The following is a 16393-nucleotide window of genomic DNA, read 5'->3' on the forward strand; positions in this document are numbered from 1 at the left end:
ATGTGAACAGTGTTCAGTAGTGAAGGTGAACAGTGTTCAGTAGTGAAGGTGAACAGTGTTCAGTAGTGAAGGTGAACAGTGTTCAGTAGTGAAGGTGAACAGTGTTCAGTAGTGAAGGTGAACAGTGTTCAGTAGTGAAGATGAACAGTGTTCAGTAGTGAAGGTGAACAGTGTTCAGTAGTGAAGGTGAACAATGTTCAGTAGTGAAGGTGAACAGTGTTCAGTAGTGAAGGTGAACAGTGTTCAGTAGTGAAGATGAACAGTGTTCAGTAGTGAAGGTGAACAGTGTTCAGTAGTGAAGGTGAACAATGTTCAGTAGTGAATGTGAACAGTGTTCAGTAGTGAAAGTGAACAGTGTTCAGTAGTGAAGGTGAACAGTGTTCAGTAGTGAAGGTGAACAGTGTTCAGTAGTGAAGGTGAACAGTGTTCAGTAGTGAAGGTGAACAGTGTTCAGTAGTGAATGTGAACAGTGTTCAGTAGTGAAGGTGAACAGTGTTCAGTAGTGAAGGTGAACAGTGTTCAGTAGTGAAGGTGAACAGTGTTCAGTAGTGAATGTGAACAGTGTTCAGTAGTGAAAGTGAACAGTGTTCAGTAGTGAAGGTGAACAGTGTCCAGTATTGAAGGTGACAGTGTTCAGTAGTGAAGGTGAACAGTGTTCAGTAGTGAAAGTGAACAGTGTTCAGTAGTGAAGGTGAACAGTGTTCAGTAGTGAAGGTGAACAGTGTCCAGTATTGAAGGTGAACAGTGTTCAGTAGTGAAGGTGAACAGTGTTCAGTAGTGAAGGTCAACAGTGTCCAGTATTGAAGGTGAACAGTGTTCAGTAGTGGTGAACAGTGTTCAGTAGTGAAGGTGAACAGTGTCCAGTATTGAAGGTGAACAGTGTTCAGTAGTGAAGGTGAACAGTGTTCAGTAGTAAAAGTGAACAATATCCAGTAATGAAGGTGAACAGAATCCAGTAGTGAAATTGAACAGTATCTGGTAGTGAAGGTGAACAGTATCCAGTAGTGAAGGTGAACAGTATCCAATAGTGAAGGTGAACAGTATCCAGTAGTGAAGGTGAACAGTATCCAGTAGTGAAGGTGAACAGTATCCAGTAGTGAAGGTGAACAGTATCCAATAGTGAAGGTGAACAGTATCCAATAGTGAAGGTGAACAGTATCCAGTAGTGAAGGTGAACAGTATCCAGTAGTGAAGGTGAACAGTATCCAGTAGTGAAGGTGAACAGTATCCAGTAGTGAAGGTGAACAGTATCCAGTAGTGAAGGTGAACAGTATCCAGTAGTGAAGGTGAACAGTATCCAGTAGTGAAGGTGAACAGTATCCAGTAGTGAAGGTGAACAGTATCCAGTAGTGAATGTGAACAGGTCTATGAGATAAATATAATTAACAATAACATTACTAGTTTCTTTTATAATGCCTCTTTAAATCTGAACGTGTCTAGGCTAAATACACTTGTATATACATATATCCCAATGGATGAGCACATTTTAAGCATATCTCCCCCTAATTACTCTGCTATTACCACTATCAACTAATACCATCACCACCAGCTTCCACACTTGCTCTTGACAGCAGCAACAGGATTCTCCACCACTGTTGAAGGTAGTCGACAACGAGGTGGCTTAACTGGTTTTCGGAATTACACGTCACCTACACTAGCAAGAGGTTAAGGAACGTCTTCTGGGTGCATCTCCATTACCATCACTATCATCACCACCACCACTACTACTGTGTTTTATCTAATGACAGATTTATATGGGAAAGTACCGTGAGTATAAACACGCACCGGATAATACTATTCTACTACTACTATGGCACAGAGGTTTGATATAGCTATGCTAATAAATACAGTTCAACTAACCTGAACCACACTGTCGAGCCTACCGAACCCAAACCGCTGACTTTAGCTTACTGAACCCGGACCACAAAGTTTTACACACAAGAACCTATAGACCACAAAGCTTTACATACAAGACCCTATGGACTACAAAGCTTTACACACAAGAACATATGAACCTCAAAGCTTTACACACAATAACATACGGACCACAATTCAGCCTACTCCACTATGACCACTGGATCAAAGTCGATTTCATCACATCTGACCAGTTGACACAAGAAGAGCCAAGAGATAGTATAATAATAATAATAATAATAATAATAATAATAATAATAATAATAATAATATCTTTGTCTACTACAAGTACATGTACATGGTATACAGACCTAGCTGACATCAATGACCTACTACTATATAGAAAGCCCCTTGTTATGCTGAGCATTTCGGGCAAATTGGGTCAGTGTCCCAGGATGCGACCCACACCAGTCCACTAACACCCAGGTACCCATTTTACTGATGGGGAACATAGGCAACAGGTGGAAAGAAACACGCCCAATGTTTCTACTCTGGCTGGGGATCGAACCCAGGCCCTTGCCGTGTGAAGCTAGAGTTTTAACCACCAGTGGTAAACCAGCAGGGGTCAAATGGCGTCTGGGAAAATAGGAGACTCATATTCGATATAAGGGATAGGTTCAATTCCATGGATCAAGAGCCCCTCACCGGCAACAAGGAACCCTTGTGATGGACTGAGACGGCAATGTGGGTACACCGGGCCAGAGGACCGGGCCGGCAGCTAGCTGACGCCTTCAAACTTTCTCCACTTTCACTCCTTCCATCCCCCAAGAAAAAAAAAAAAGGAACAAAACGGAAGCATTCCTGAAACGCCATAAGGGTGCAGTTCCTATTACACCACAATGATTCTCGACATTAACTGACGTTTGATATAGTTTTTCTTCGTAGATTCGTGATGGATCCGTGACGCTAAAAAAAAAAAACTTAAGTTTTTCCTTTCACCCGTTCTGCGAGACCGATAGACGAGGTTGTAATGTGTACTAGATGCGCATCCATGTATGTTACTACACGCAGCTATAAGTTACGTTAACGAACCCAACCACTCTCTACCTGATGGGTCACTCTTGACCTGACTTAATTTAGAGGCAAGGACCACGTCAGGTACACGCGCGTAGTTAAATCCACAGGACACGTCCATGTGTAAAAAAGACATTGGTGAATCTCTCACACTGGCCACTGAGCTCAGCAAGGTTAAAGCAGTGGTCGCTGCTGCCGTGGTCCACCAAGGACCATGAGCCACCCCCACCTTCACCTGACCTTAGGCACACCGTCTAGCCGCATCCCCGCCATAGTGCCGGGACCTCTGAACTGGTTTTCTAACAAAACTTGTGTCAGGGGTTTTCCTCTGAATGACATATTTAGCTAACACAGCTCGCAACAATGGTCTCAAGCTGCATAAGTTAACATTTAGAAAAGAACTTTTAGGGGGAGCACGTTATTGTGACCCTTGAAGATGAGAGGACGATAGTATGAACTTTGAGGAGCCTCATGACGACGTTTGTGCCGGTTAACGAGATAATTGTTGAAGGAAGACAAAAAATAAATGAAAAATATATGTACATCAGCTAAATTAAAGTCCAATTATCAGTAATTTCAATTCTCAGCAAGTAGTGGTCGAGATAATTTTCCGTAAGTTCTGTGCGCAATATTAGGGAAAATTAATGTTTATAGGTGTTGACTGACGAGCTGTGATAGTTAAGTTACACACGAGCACAAGAATGAAGGAACACTACAACAGGTTTACGGCCCATGCTAGGAAGGTCCAACTCATACCCACCTATACGAAAGCGAAAATGAGAGCAGTGACACAGTCGTCCACAAGCTAGAGAGGGGCAGCAGCACCTATAAACAGGTGGCTATGGGTGAGATGTGTGCCCCCGATCCTCAATTGAGAGAAATTAGTCTCAAGTGATGATTCCTGTTGAAAGAGGAAGGCCAAGCACCCACGTCCTGCCCAACCATATAACTTGCTGCCACTCTGTAGGGACCACCACGTCCCAAGGATACATTTATATGTGAGGACGGGAAATCACTGCAGCATTTAGAAAGGATATCGGAAAGCAGTCATTTATTGATACTTTTTTGGCCATATCTGAAAATGAAGTTTGAAGACCATTTCCGGAGTAAACGCCTCCAATTGAAAGCCTGATCACCCAGACTGTTCCTCCTCACCGTACGCAGTCCGGGAGTCAAAGCCTCCTCCTGATTGAAAACCCTGAACAACCAGGTAACTCCTGCTAACTCCTAAAATCCATCTCCTCAGAAAATTGACAAACTTGACATTTACAACTGTGTACATCAGTTCAGCAGGAAGCATTAATGGGTTTCTTGAACTCAAAACACGTCCCACGTCCATGTTTCCCACACCCACATCTCCCACGCCTAAAATACAACCAAGAATGGGAATTAATAACCATCAGCTGCGTAACATTGGACAATTTCCTTTACACTTGTTCTTACAGCATATGATGATATCTAACACATTTGAGGGTAGATGGGGAGCATAAGGGAGAGGATGAAGAAGAGATACAAAAGAGAAAATGGGGAAGAAAATGAGGTGGAAGAGAAGGAAATAGTGGCAAATCGAAATTTTATAATCTACAGAACACTGAGATCAAGAGGTTTTGGAGTGCACGGTCAAAATGGCACAATTCAAAATGAAGCATCAAAATGGGACAGTTTAAAATGACGCAAGTCATTTGCTGAAGGACAAAATCACTAGTGTACTGAATGGTCAAAAATGCTCTGGAAAACAGACGGAGATGACGAAGCTGATCTCACATATCAGAAATTTTTCCTACGAGAATAGACTGAGGGCACTGAATTTGCACTCGCTGGAAAGGCGTAGAATTAAGGAAAGATGTGACTGAAGGGATATAAATAACGCGCTGAAAATATCTAACCAAGTCAGGACTCGCAGTAATGGGTTCACGTATATGAAAGCACTAAAGGAGAATACTTTAGAAGCTGAGATTAACGTTTGTTATCGACATTGTATCCTGAAATGTACTCACCGGTATACAAAGAACAAACAATGGCCTGCCAGTTTCATACCTTTCTCTTTACTGACTTGCAATACCCTATTTACATACATAGTTAGGGTAAGAAGGTCAACAGCAAAATGGAGAAAGTTAAGGTCAATAACTGCTGGTGTAGGAGCTTCTGACAATGCATTTTCTCTGCTTCAATGACATGCAAAATAATGGAAGATACCAAAGGCACAAGAATCTGTTTAATATCAATATTTCGGTCCTGGGGCTTAAGGCCACTATTTGCTAGAATCGTATATTTTTATATTCGAGGGATAAAATACTAGGCTAAAGAAATATATAAGCGATAATGGCCAGGTGCTGGTACAGCCTACATCGAAAGGACCAACAGACCTACTGCAGTGGTCCTCTGTTCTTGCTATTCGAAAAAAAACATAACTAGATACAAAATAGCAGATGGAAGATAAAAGCGGAAATGTGCCAGAGATGTCAGGAAATTCAATTTTTAGTTTCAGGGTCGTTAGGTAGAGAATAACACGCCACATCATCTCTCAATATTTATCACGTAGCGACCAAATTTAAGCTCATTGTACGGGTTTAAAATGTTTTTAATTAACTGCCAAATAAAACTGATCCTATTTTGCTGAATCGGCTCATGTACAGAACATTATTAACATATAGCTTGTCGCTGACTTTATTTCTGCTCACACTTGTGGAATACTTTAATCTACAGCACCCATGAATGACCAAGCCTTGGCCGTCTCCTAACCTCTTCTGGCCTAAAGCTGCCTCCTACCTGACTTCTGGCTTTCTTCCTTATTCACTTGCGACTCGATGATGGGCAGCGACAGAACGAAATGTTGTCCAAATTTGCATCAAATTAGTAAGTCAGTTGTGAGGCACAACTGACTTACGATCATAGAGGAAGCACATGTCGGGACTGTTGGAAACTAATACATAAATATCATATAAAATAAATACTGGGATATTGCTGTGGTTTTGCATTATCATTAAATATTGCTTTCATTAGTGATAAAATCTTGCACAACATAAGTTCATAAGAAAGGAGGAGCACTAAGCAGGCCTACTGGCTCATGCGAGGCAGGTCCAACTCACACCCAGTCATGTATTTATCAATTTTTAAAACTACACAACAAGTAGCATATTTCTAAATGCTACCAAATGTCACTTAAAAAAATAAAAGGAATGCTAGACTTCCTTAGTCAGAAACTTTCTATTTTCTGTGGTGAGATCACCCGGAAATAGCCTACCTTGACTACCCTTCTTGGAGATGAAGACATCTTTAATGCCCATTCTACCGTCCTTGTAAAGTTCGTCAGCACTACCTGGTCACAATACCCTGATATCAACCCTGGTGTTGCCAGAAACTATGAATACCCCAGATCACACTCACAGATTTAGGATACAAACCTAACAAAACAAGTATGAAGCTAAATCCTGGTAATTATTATTATTATTATTATTATATTCATGGTAACCCATAAGAATCATACAACGCTTGGAAACAGGAAGTAATCACTTTCAATCTAAGGGTAGATTAGCTCCAGATCTTTGGAACAAGAGCCCTTCACGGGCACCAGACCATCCCTCTCTGAAAATGGGGAACCCTGTTATAAGTTCTGTACTCAAGCATGATTACTGGTCTTTTCTTTCTGTCTGATAAACATGCAGGATCACATGTAAATCTTCCATACGTCTTATATTCAGAATGCATATACCTGTACTCTCCTGTGTGTTTCTCAAAAATTCTTATTCCTGTAATATTTCCTTTCTAAATTTACGCCTGTGTGTGTGTGTGTGTGTGTGTGTGTGTGTGTGTGTGTGTGTGTGTGTGTGTGTGTGTGTGTGTGTGTGTGTGTGTGTGTGTGTGTGTGTGTGTGTGTGTGTGTGTGTGTGTGTGTGTGTGTGTGTGTGTGTCGTGCCGAATAGGTAAAACTTGCGATTTTGACTTAAATAGCAACGCTCTTCTTGCCGAATAAGGCAAACGAAAATTTGTGTATGGAATAATTTCGCAAAAATCTTTCCGAACCTAGCGAAAAAAAAGTATATTTCGTTGTGTTTGTTTATTATTAAATTACTGTAACCTTATCTAAAATATATTTAGTTGGATAAGGCTAAATTAAATTGAGCTTGTTATAATAAGGTTAGGTAAGTTTTCTAAGGTTCTTTTGGTACAAAATTATAAACCTTAGAAATATATTTTTTTCTGAATGAGAGTACTGATGTAGCCCAGCAGGGCGCCAGTTAATGCCAGTTTCCCACCCACACGAGCAAAATATCTAGCTACAATACCCCACATACTTCCTTAACAACTGTAGGAAAAAGCTTGAGAAAAATCATCCACATAACCAACGAAAGAAAGTCACTAGACAGATTATTAGTACTACCAGTCAGCCAGATTTCAGGCTTTTCCACCAATCTTGCTAAGAGTAAAACCAGCATAGCTAACATTATATTCAGCACAATCAAGGACTTGGTAAGAAACAGAAACACACAACATAAAGATACTAGCGGTGGAGTCTACCATCCCATGCGGAGGGTGCGCCAAACTATATATGGAGGAAGACGTCTACCTACAAGTTTGAGACAATGCATCAGAAAACAGAGGCATACGTCAAAGGGATTATTTAAACCCCTGCACTATAGACCAAAACTACTCCATATCATGAACTTTAAAGATACCATTAGTCAGAGAAACTAATCAGCACAAGCAACACAGTTTTTATGATTTCGTGTTTTTTGTCAGACTCATCTTGGACACAGCTATCACTGAACCCCACCCCCTCCACACCCAGCACCTGAACTAGCCCACTCTGCAGCATATGTACTCCGTAAACTTCTGTTCTTTATACTGGACTGATAAAGCCGCTGGTAAGTGCAGTGTCTCTTTATCGCATTGTGTCCTACAGAAGTTACATTTGCAGTCTTCCACATCTGACACCCTACCCATTGCCACTGATATACTGAAAGCTTGTTAGTGATTCGATAAGTTGTATCTTGCATTGAGTAGCAATTGTGATATTACTAATGTATTTTCTTTAGGCCCTCTAATAACCAATTGCTGAAGTATCATTTGGCCTCTCTTTGTATATAACCATATGCAAAATATAAATATAAAAAATGTCATGATCTTTGTGAGGGTGTGTCGAACGTGGCATTTAAGGCAGTTTTCAGTCACTTCCTCTGTTGGTAATTATCGCTGATGACTAATTGGTCTCATTCCATTTCACATTAGGTCTTAAGAAATTAGTCTGTGAACACAAACAGCTGCAGCTGGGAAGACAACAATATTGCCTGTATGCAACACAAGACTGATTATGAACATCCGATGAAATGGAATGTGGCCTGATTAAACATTCATGAACACGACTAATAGAGGTGAAAGAGCATGGAAGCTGTCGCACTTGTCACCAGTGGTACACTCCCGGCACACTCCGAGAAAGACCCAGGAGCCTCAGTGCATCCAAAGATCGGCCGTAAGGTGATTCCCACTTATTACAACCTACCCCACCTCACTCTCGCTACTTGTCCCCTGTTTCAGATCACTATTCCTTTTTTTCCAGCTTACTGTGTATTAGTGTGTGATGAATAGTTTTGAAAACCGACAAGTTGAAGATTGAGACACTTATGCAACATATGGGAATCTTTACTGAGGAAACGTTTCGCCACACAGTGGCTTCATCAGTCCAATACAAAGTAGAAAGGTGTAAGGAGAGGAGTAGTTTGAGGTAATCAGTCCCTCAGCCTGGAGTCGATGTGTTCAGTCCATCAATCTTGTAGAATGTTACTCTGTATTAGGATTGATGAAGCTAATCTATGTAATGTATGTCCTGAGCTGTACATAGCTGTCTCTGTAGTTGAAGACACAGAAACACACATCTCAGCATCGGTCTTAGGACCTTGATGATTCTATATATGGGTATTGAGAAAACATAAATCAACAAATTTTAAAGCTACATAAAGATACCACATGGTGACCTCAAACTGTTCAGCTCACTCGACCTCACTGAACTCCAGTTTACCTCATATGTACCATTCCAGATACAAACCTGCTTTTTTAAGCCCCATGCATGGGGTGAACAGGGTCCCAGGATCGAAACATTTCCATAATATAATATCCGACCGAAAGTCGGTACCTGACCAGCCGGGCTGTGGCTCGTACGTTGGATTACGTGCAGCCAGCAGTAACAGCCTGGTTGATCAGGCGCTGATCCACCATCAGGCCTGGTAACAGACAGGGCCGCGGGGGCGTTGACCCCCGGAACTCTCTCCAGGTAAACTCCAGGTAAAACTCCTAAGTGTTTTCTCGGACGAGTGAGATAGATTGCGATAAATACAAGAACAAGAAGGGTTGGGTCTGAGGATGTGCCTAACATTGGTTTGTAGGCTGTGGCGTGATTGACCCACAAAAACAAATGTTACTAGGTCATAAGTAAAAAAAAAATAATCACGAGCAAATGGGAAACATGTGAGCTCAAGCCTTATACTGTTGCATTCATTCATTATGCTAAGATCTACTTGCAAAGCTGTCAAGCGCAATGAAAATGAACTCCATAGAGTAAACAATAATAAATGGCAAACACAACATGAAAGGCTTGCTTACCAAACTCAGCAGGCATAGCCAGCGTAGTCAATGAAAGCAGAGCCAATAATCTGACAATCACCGACATCTCTGCTAGTTCCTTAGGGGCTGTTAGTTAGTTTCCGTGTGTCACAACTTTCACTGGTCACGTCTCGGAGACTGAGCCAAGGAAATTGCCGCGTGGAAGGAGCACAGAATACGTCTATACTGACTGAGTCCGTGGCAGACACTAATGGTGTTGCTCCGTGTGGTCGCCAAGCCGACGTCGGTCCAGGGGTTCCCATGGGGGTGAGCTCAGGTCTCACTTTCTTCATAATTTCCTGATAGGACAAAAAATTAGTGTGCTGTTGAGGGGTAAAGGGCAGGGGCCTTGAAAGATGAAGCTGATATCTCAGGTAGCTGAAAAAATAAGTTCTGAGAAATCGATTAGATATATTTCGCAAGTCATTTAATAGTGGTACTGGAATGAGTCAGATGATGGTGAATGTGTTAAGGCCATGGTAATAATGGTGCAAATCCCTACGGGACATGAGTACACGTGTCTCCCTCATTTTGAAAACCCAGTTCAAACAACTGCACATCCTCCCCACTTTTGAAAGTTCTAACAGAGAGGCACTTTTAAACTACTGTAGCCTACAGTAATTTAGAGTAAGGGGGCGATTTTATTTTACACAAATACTCTTATATTACTGTAGACATGCATAAAGAACGCTGCTCCTAACAGGTACAACTATTACACGGTATAGGTAACCATTAATTGGTAACTCTAAATAGTCTAAACAATTCGATATCATTGGAATACAATGAAAATGCTTTAAGTTTACTCTGCGCTGTATAACCCTTGTAGGTTTAGCGCTTCTTTTTTATTATAATAATAATCTGAGTTTACTGGGCGACTGTGTCCCCTTTCAGCCACCAGCGCAATACGTGTCCGAGGCCCAAGACTATTCAAGAGCCTCCCACCAGCAATAAGGGGCATTACGGGAAGACCCCTGGTTGTCTTCAAGAGGGAGCTGGACGGATACCTAAAGACGGTGCCGGATCAGCCGGGCTGTGGTTCGTACGTTGGATTGCGTGCGCCCAGCAGTAACAGCCTCGTTGATCAGGCTCTGATCCACCGGGAGGCCTGGTCGTGGACCAGGCCGCGGGGGCGTTGATGCCCGGAATGCCCTCCAGGTAGACTCCAGGTAGCCCATCACCGTCCATATTGCTGTCTTGCACAATGCCTTGTCATATTAATCCTTCGGATTCAGAATTCCACCGGACAGCAGAGAACAAAGATCGAAGTGCTTTTATGTCTTTTTTCCCTTCGTGACAACCTACTTATTCTCTGTACAAGGTTCCCTACCTATTTAATGTACTCATCAATCCTTTTATGATTGGCTATATAATCCGGTTAAATAATCCAGTTATTAAAACGGGAAATGGTCATTAACTGTACACTATGATGTCCCAAGACAAAAAAAAATCAAAAGGTTGATTGCTAGCGCACTCACTTCACACATTGAGATCCGTGGTTCGATCCACGGTACGGGCGGAAACATTAGGACGTGTCTCCTTAAGACTCCTTACTGCTACGTGTCTCTTTAAGACACCTAGCAGTAAAAAGGTACCTGGGTGTTAGTCGACTGTTGTGAGTCGCATCCTGGGGGACAAAATTAACCTAATTTGCCCGAAATGCTCTGCACTGATGTCCGCTAGGCCTGTATACCTTGTACATGTAGAAATGAAGATTATTATTATTATTATTATTGGAGACAAATTACTATATACAAGGCAGTTTTACACTAGATGATACTTCTTTATTACTTGACTCACGAAATCGTAATGACACAATTGCAAACAAACCATACCACGGGTGGGGTTTGAACCCGCGGCCACATTATTGTCAAAGTTTGGTTGGTGGTTCTCGTCCCACCTACATAGATTATTATTATTATTATTTCATAATCACTAGGAAGTGCTAAACCCATATAGATCATTACAGCGCCTAGAGAACAAGTGGGTGGAGAAAATCAGATTTGATCCAAGAGGATAGCTCCAATTTCTTAGATCAAGAGTCCAAGTGTATCAAGGCGCCCCCCCTAGAAGCAGGGCTCCTTATCGCACTTGACTGGTTGAATACAGGAGCAGCCAGCAGGACGCTTCCTGGAATCATGTAGTCTGGACCCACAATCCAGGGAAAACCCGCTATGCTGGGGTAAGTAAGCAAGTTTATTCAGGTATACACAAATACAGTTACCTATGTAGATTCATAAATAGCAGCATATGTGTAGAGAACCTACGATAACTCAAAAAGACTGCCCCCTATTTCCATAGGGGGCATTATTATTATCAAAAAGAAGCGCTAAGCCACAAGGGCTATACAGCGCTCCATAGGGAGCAGTCTGGACCCACAACCCAGGGATACCCACTATGCTAAACCAAGTCTGGACTCAACCCAGGGAAAAAATCAGTCACTTTTTGGGATGTAGTTACTATTCGCCCTTCACAAGCTTTTATCACTTTCATTTTGTGTTGTATTTAGTGGTGTTATGGTATGTCATAATTGGCTTGGTTGGTAGCGCCCTTTCTTCACATACTAAGGGAACGGGGAGCGATCCCCGGCATGATAAAACATCAATATCAGTTATCAAGGTTTATATCAGAACCTAAGTAATGTGTCTCGGGAAGTTTATTTGTGTTGAAAAATTGGCTTATTATGACTAGTTCAATCTTGATGATGAGGTGGTTTTTTTTTTTTATTAGGACGTGTTGAATCTTGCGGGCAGTGGCGGCTGCAGAAGTTTTTATATAAGATGGGCTAAGGTGTGGCAGTCTGATTGCAAGGGCCCAGGGGACTCATCTTCAATATTTTTTATTTGGCGGCTTTGGGGGCTGGTGATATCTTGGAAGCCTTCACCCCCTTGTTCCCACCCCTCCTTGGCACCCCCACTACATACACCTTCCTCCCCTACAATATAATTATCTTCGCCTAGTTTATATAACTGGTAGTGGGTGGGATTATTATAATCAAGGGGGAAGCGCTAAACCCGTTGGGTGGGATTATTATAATCAAGGGGGAAGCGCTAAACCCGTAGGATTGTACAGCGCCTGGGGATGGGATGTGGAAGGTATTCAGGTTTAATTTAGGGAACTGGAGAACAGATCCAATTCCCTAGATCAAGAGCTCCTCACCAGCGTCAGGGAACCTTCCCTAAGGGGTAGTGAGTGGGAATGGTGTGGAGAGTGCCTTCCGCTTTATTACCCTCACTTCATGGAAGTTATTTCTCATGGGGGAGCGCTAAACCCACTGGGGTTATAAAGCACTTGGGGGAATGTGAGGTAATCAGATTTGATACAGGGAAGAAGATAGCTCCAGTTCCTTCAGTCCAAAGCCTCATATGTCTAGATTTGTTCAAATTAGGGAATGGGAGGCATGCAAGTTCGATCTGAGGAACGAAAATCCAATTTCTCAGATCAAGAGCCAAACACCAACATCAAGAGTAAAAAGATAGAGAGGTGGGATACTATGGGAGAGGGAGAGAAGCAAATAAAGGGCAGACAGGAAAGGATAAGGGAGACAAAAGATGAAAGAGGGAGAAAGGCATAAAAAGGGAGGCAAAGAGGAAGGGATGAGGGAGGAAGGAAGGCAAAAAGAGAGAGGGTAAAAGAGGGAGAGGAGCAAACCAGACAAGAGAAATGTGAGGCACCACAAAGGTAGAGATGAAGGTCAGCTTCTTGTTAATGTTAAAAGGGAATTTCCGGCAATTCTAAGAATATAGAGGACATGTGAAGGGCAGGGAGGGGGGGGGGAGGGAGGGAGGGAGGGAGGGAGGGAGGGAGGGAGGGGGAGGGAGGGAGGGAGGGAGGGAGGGAGGGAGGGAGGGATGGAGGGGGGAGGGAGGGAGGGAGGGAGGGAGGGGGGGAGGGAGGGAGGGGGGAGGGAGGGAGGGGGGAGGGAGGGAGGGGGAGGGGAGGGAGGGGGGGGGAGGGAGGGGGGGGGAGGAGGGAGGGGGGGGGAGGGGGAGGGAGGGAGGGGGAGGGAGGGAGGGGGAGAGAGAGGGAGGGGGAGAGAGAGAGAGAGGGGGAGAGAGAGAGGGAGGGAGAGAGAGAGAGAGAGAGAGAGAGAGAGAGAGAGAGAGAGAGAGAGAGAGAGAGAGAGAGAGAGAGAGAGAGAGAGAGAGAGAGAGAGAGAGAGAGAGAGAGAATTATATTTAAGTGCTAAACCCATAGGGATTATTATTATTATTATTATTATTATTATTATCAAAAAGAAGCGCTAAGCCACAAGGGCTATACAGCACTGCAGGGTAGGGAAGGAAGCGAGGGTATTGGATGGCAGAAGGGAGGAGGGATGATCAGTAGGTTACAGAAAACAGCGGGGCAGGGGATAGTACGGGGGTAGAGGGTAGCAAGAGATTGAAGTAGAAAGGGCTGAAGGTATCAGAATTTGTGAAGGAAGTCAGTTGTTGTCAAAAAGTCAGTGAGAGAGTCCGGATGAAAGGTGGGTCCATCAGCGAGAAGGTAAGGTAAAGAGAGAGCAGCGGAGCGAAGACGACGGAGGTAAATTCTGCATGCTCGTTGATAAAGTGGGCAGTCCAACAGAATGTGGCTGACTGATAATGGAGCTTGGCAATTCTCACAGAGAGGAGCAGGGCGCCTCTCCATGAGATATCCATGAGTAAGACGAGTATGGCCAATGCGAAGACGGGAGAGAGTAGTCTCCCAACTTCGACACTGGTGATAAGAAGACGGCCAGTAACCTATACTTGGTTTAATAGATTGAAGTTTGTTGCCGAGCATAGTAGACCAATGTTGTTGCCAACGGGTGTGAAGGTGGGAAGATATTGCAGCAAAATAGTCCGTAAATGGAATACCTCTATATGAAACTGGAAGGTCATGTACTGCTGACCGCGCAACAGTGTCTGCCTGTTCATTGCCCTGTACATCAACATGACCAGGGACCCAACAAAAAACAATATCTTTATGCTTGGTAAAGATGCGGCGTAGCCAAAGTTGGATACGGAGGACTAAGGGGTGAGGTGTATCAAATTTCTGTATAGCCTGTAAAGCACTAAGGGAGTCTGAGACAACCACAAATGATGACACAGGCATAGATGCAATACGGATAAGTGCTGCAAGGATGGCATACAATTCAGCAGTAAAAATACTAGCCGAAGATAGTAAATGCTCTCGTACGACGCTGTCCGGAAACACTGCTGCGAATCCTACGCCGTCAGAAGACTTAGAGCCATCTGTGTACACAGCAATGGCATGAGAATGAGAGTGAAAGTGGTCAAGAAAAAGAGAGCGGGAAGCGACCGTAGGCAGTTGGGCTTTCAAGCAAGGGAGAGAGAAAGAACAGACTCGAACAGCTGGAACTTCCCAAGGGGGTAGGGAAAAGTGAGATGCTACATGAACATAGAAAGGTGGTAATTGAAGAGAAGACAAGAGCGAATGAAGGCGAAGAGAGAAGGGATGGAGTAAACAGGGGCGGCGAACAAATAAAGAATGTCTACTAATATCAGTGACCATTCTATAAATGGAAGGATTGCGGAGATCATGAGAGCGTACATAGTAGCGAAGGCAATGGGCATCATGGCGATCGGATAAGGATGGAACGTTCACTTCTGCATAGAGGCTCTCGACAGGGGAAGAGCGAAAAGCACCAAGGCATAAACATAATCCTTGGTGATGAATGGGGTTAAGGCTAGAGAGAGTAGCAGGAGATGCTGTTGAATAGATCTGGTCACCATAATCAAGTTTCGATAAAATAAGGGTGGAATGTAGGTGAAGGAGGGTTTGACGATCAGCTCCCCATGAAAGATGAGCAAGGGTTTTAAGAAGGTTCAGCCGGCTGTGACAAGTTGCCTTCAGAGAGGTAATGTGAGGTTTCCAGGATAACCTACGGTCAAAGAGGAGGCCCAGAAACTTGACTGTATCACGTTCAGGGATACGGGAGCCATAGAGGTACAAAGGATGATCGGAGATGAAAGAGCGTCTAGTGAAAGTAATTTGGTGGGTTTTAGTGCTGGAAAATTTACACCCATGTGTGGTGGCCCAATTGGAAACACGGTCGACTGCATGCTGGAGAGAAACTGTAATGAGGTGACAGTCAGTGCCTGCACAGGCAATAGCGAAGTCATCAACACAGAGTGATGACCAAATATTTGATGGAAGACTAGTGGCCAAATCATTAATAGCAAGGAGAAAAAGCGTTGTGCTCAGAACACATCCCTGGGGGACACCTTCAGCTTGGATAAAGTCCAGGGAGAGCACATTATTAACCCGAACACGGAAATGCCTGTCAGTTAAAAAGTTCTTAAGGAAGGATGGTAGATTGCCTCGAAGGCCAAAGGAGTGGGCTTGGGCTAAAATATTATACCTCCAAGTTGTGTCATATGCCTTCTCAAGGTCAAAAAATATGGCAATAACTGAGTGGTTATTCGCAAAGGCATTACGAACATACGTATCCAAGCGTAGTAAGGGGTCTATGGTAGAACGTCCCTTACGAAAGCCATATTGACGAGTGGTGAGACTGTTGTGTGTCTCTAAATACCACACTAAACGTCTATTTACTAGGCGTTCCATCACTTTGCAAACTGCACTGGTAAGAGCAATGGGACGATAGTGGGAGGCTTCATGTCCCGTAGTGCCTGGTTTGCAGAAAGGGAGAACAATGGCGGATTTCCACAGCTGTGGAAGAACTCCTTGTGACCAAATAAGATTGTAAAGGCATAATAGGACTGCAAGGGCTGACTGATGTAAATGTTGTAGCACACGAATATGAATGTCGTCGGGCCCAGCTGCCGATGATCGGCAAGCTGAGAGTGTTGCCTCCAGTTCTTGAAGTGTAAAAGGCACATTATACTGTTCTTCTCTGAGAGAAGAAAAGTCCAAGGGTGCT

The 16393-nt window shown here is 43.4% G+C and overlaps 1 protein-coding gene across 1 annotated transcript in view; it reads right to left on the minus strand.

Annotated features, from left to right (window-relative positions):
• LOC128691131 (protein takeout) overlaps positions 1-9750 on the minus strand; it is a 52955-nt gene extending 43205 nt beyond the window's left edge. The window contains exon 1 of the mRNA XM_053779953.2: positions 9526-9750. Within this exon, the coding sequence (XP_053635928.1) occupies positions 9526-9592 (67 nt within the window). The 5' untranslated portion in view covers positions 9593-9750. The remainder of the gene's footprint in view (positions 1-9525) is intronic.
• Between the last annotated feature and the right edge of the window lie 6643 nt (positions 9751-16393).

The sequence above is a fragment of the Cherax quadricarinatus genome, chromosome 27 (genome assembly GCF_038502225.1).
Source record: "Cherax quadricarinatus isolate ZL_2023a chromosome 27, ASM3850222v1, whole genome shotgun sequence".
Classification (NCBI taxonomy): domain Eukaryota; kingdom Metazoa; phylum Arthropoda; class Malacostraca; order Decapoda; family Parastacidae; genus Cherax; species Cherax quadricarinatus.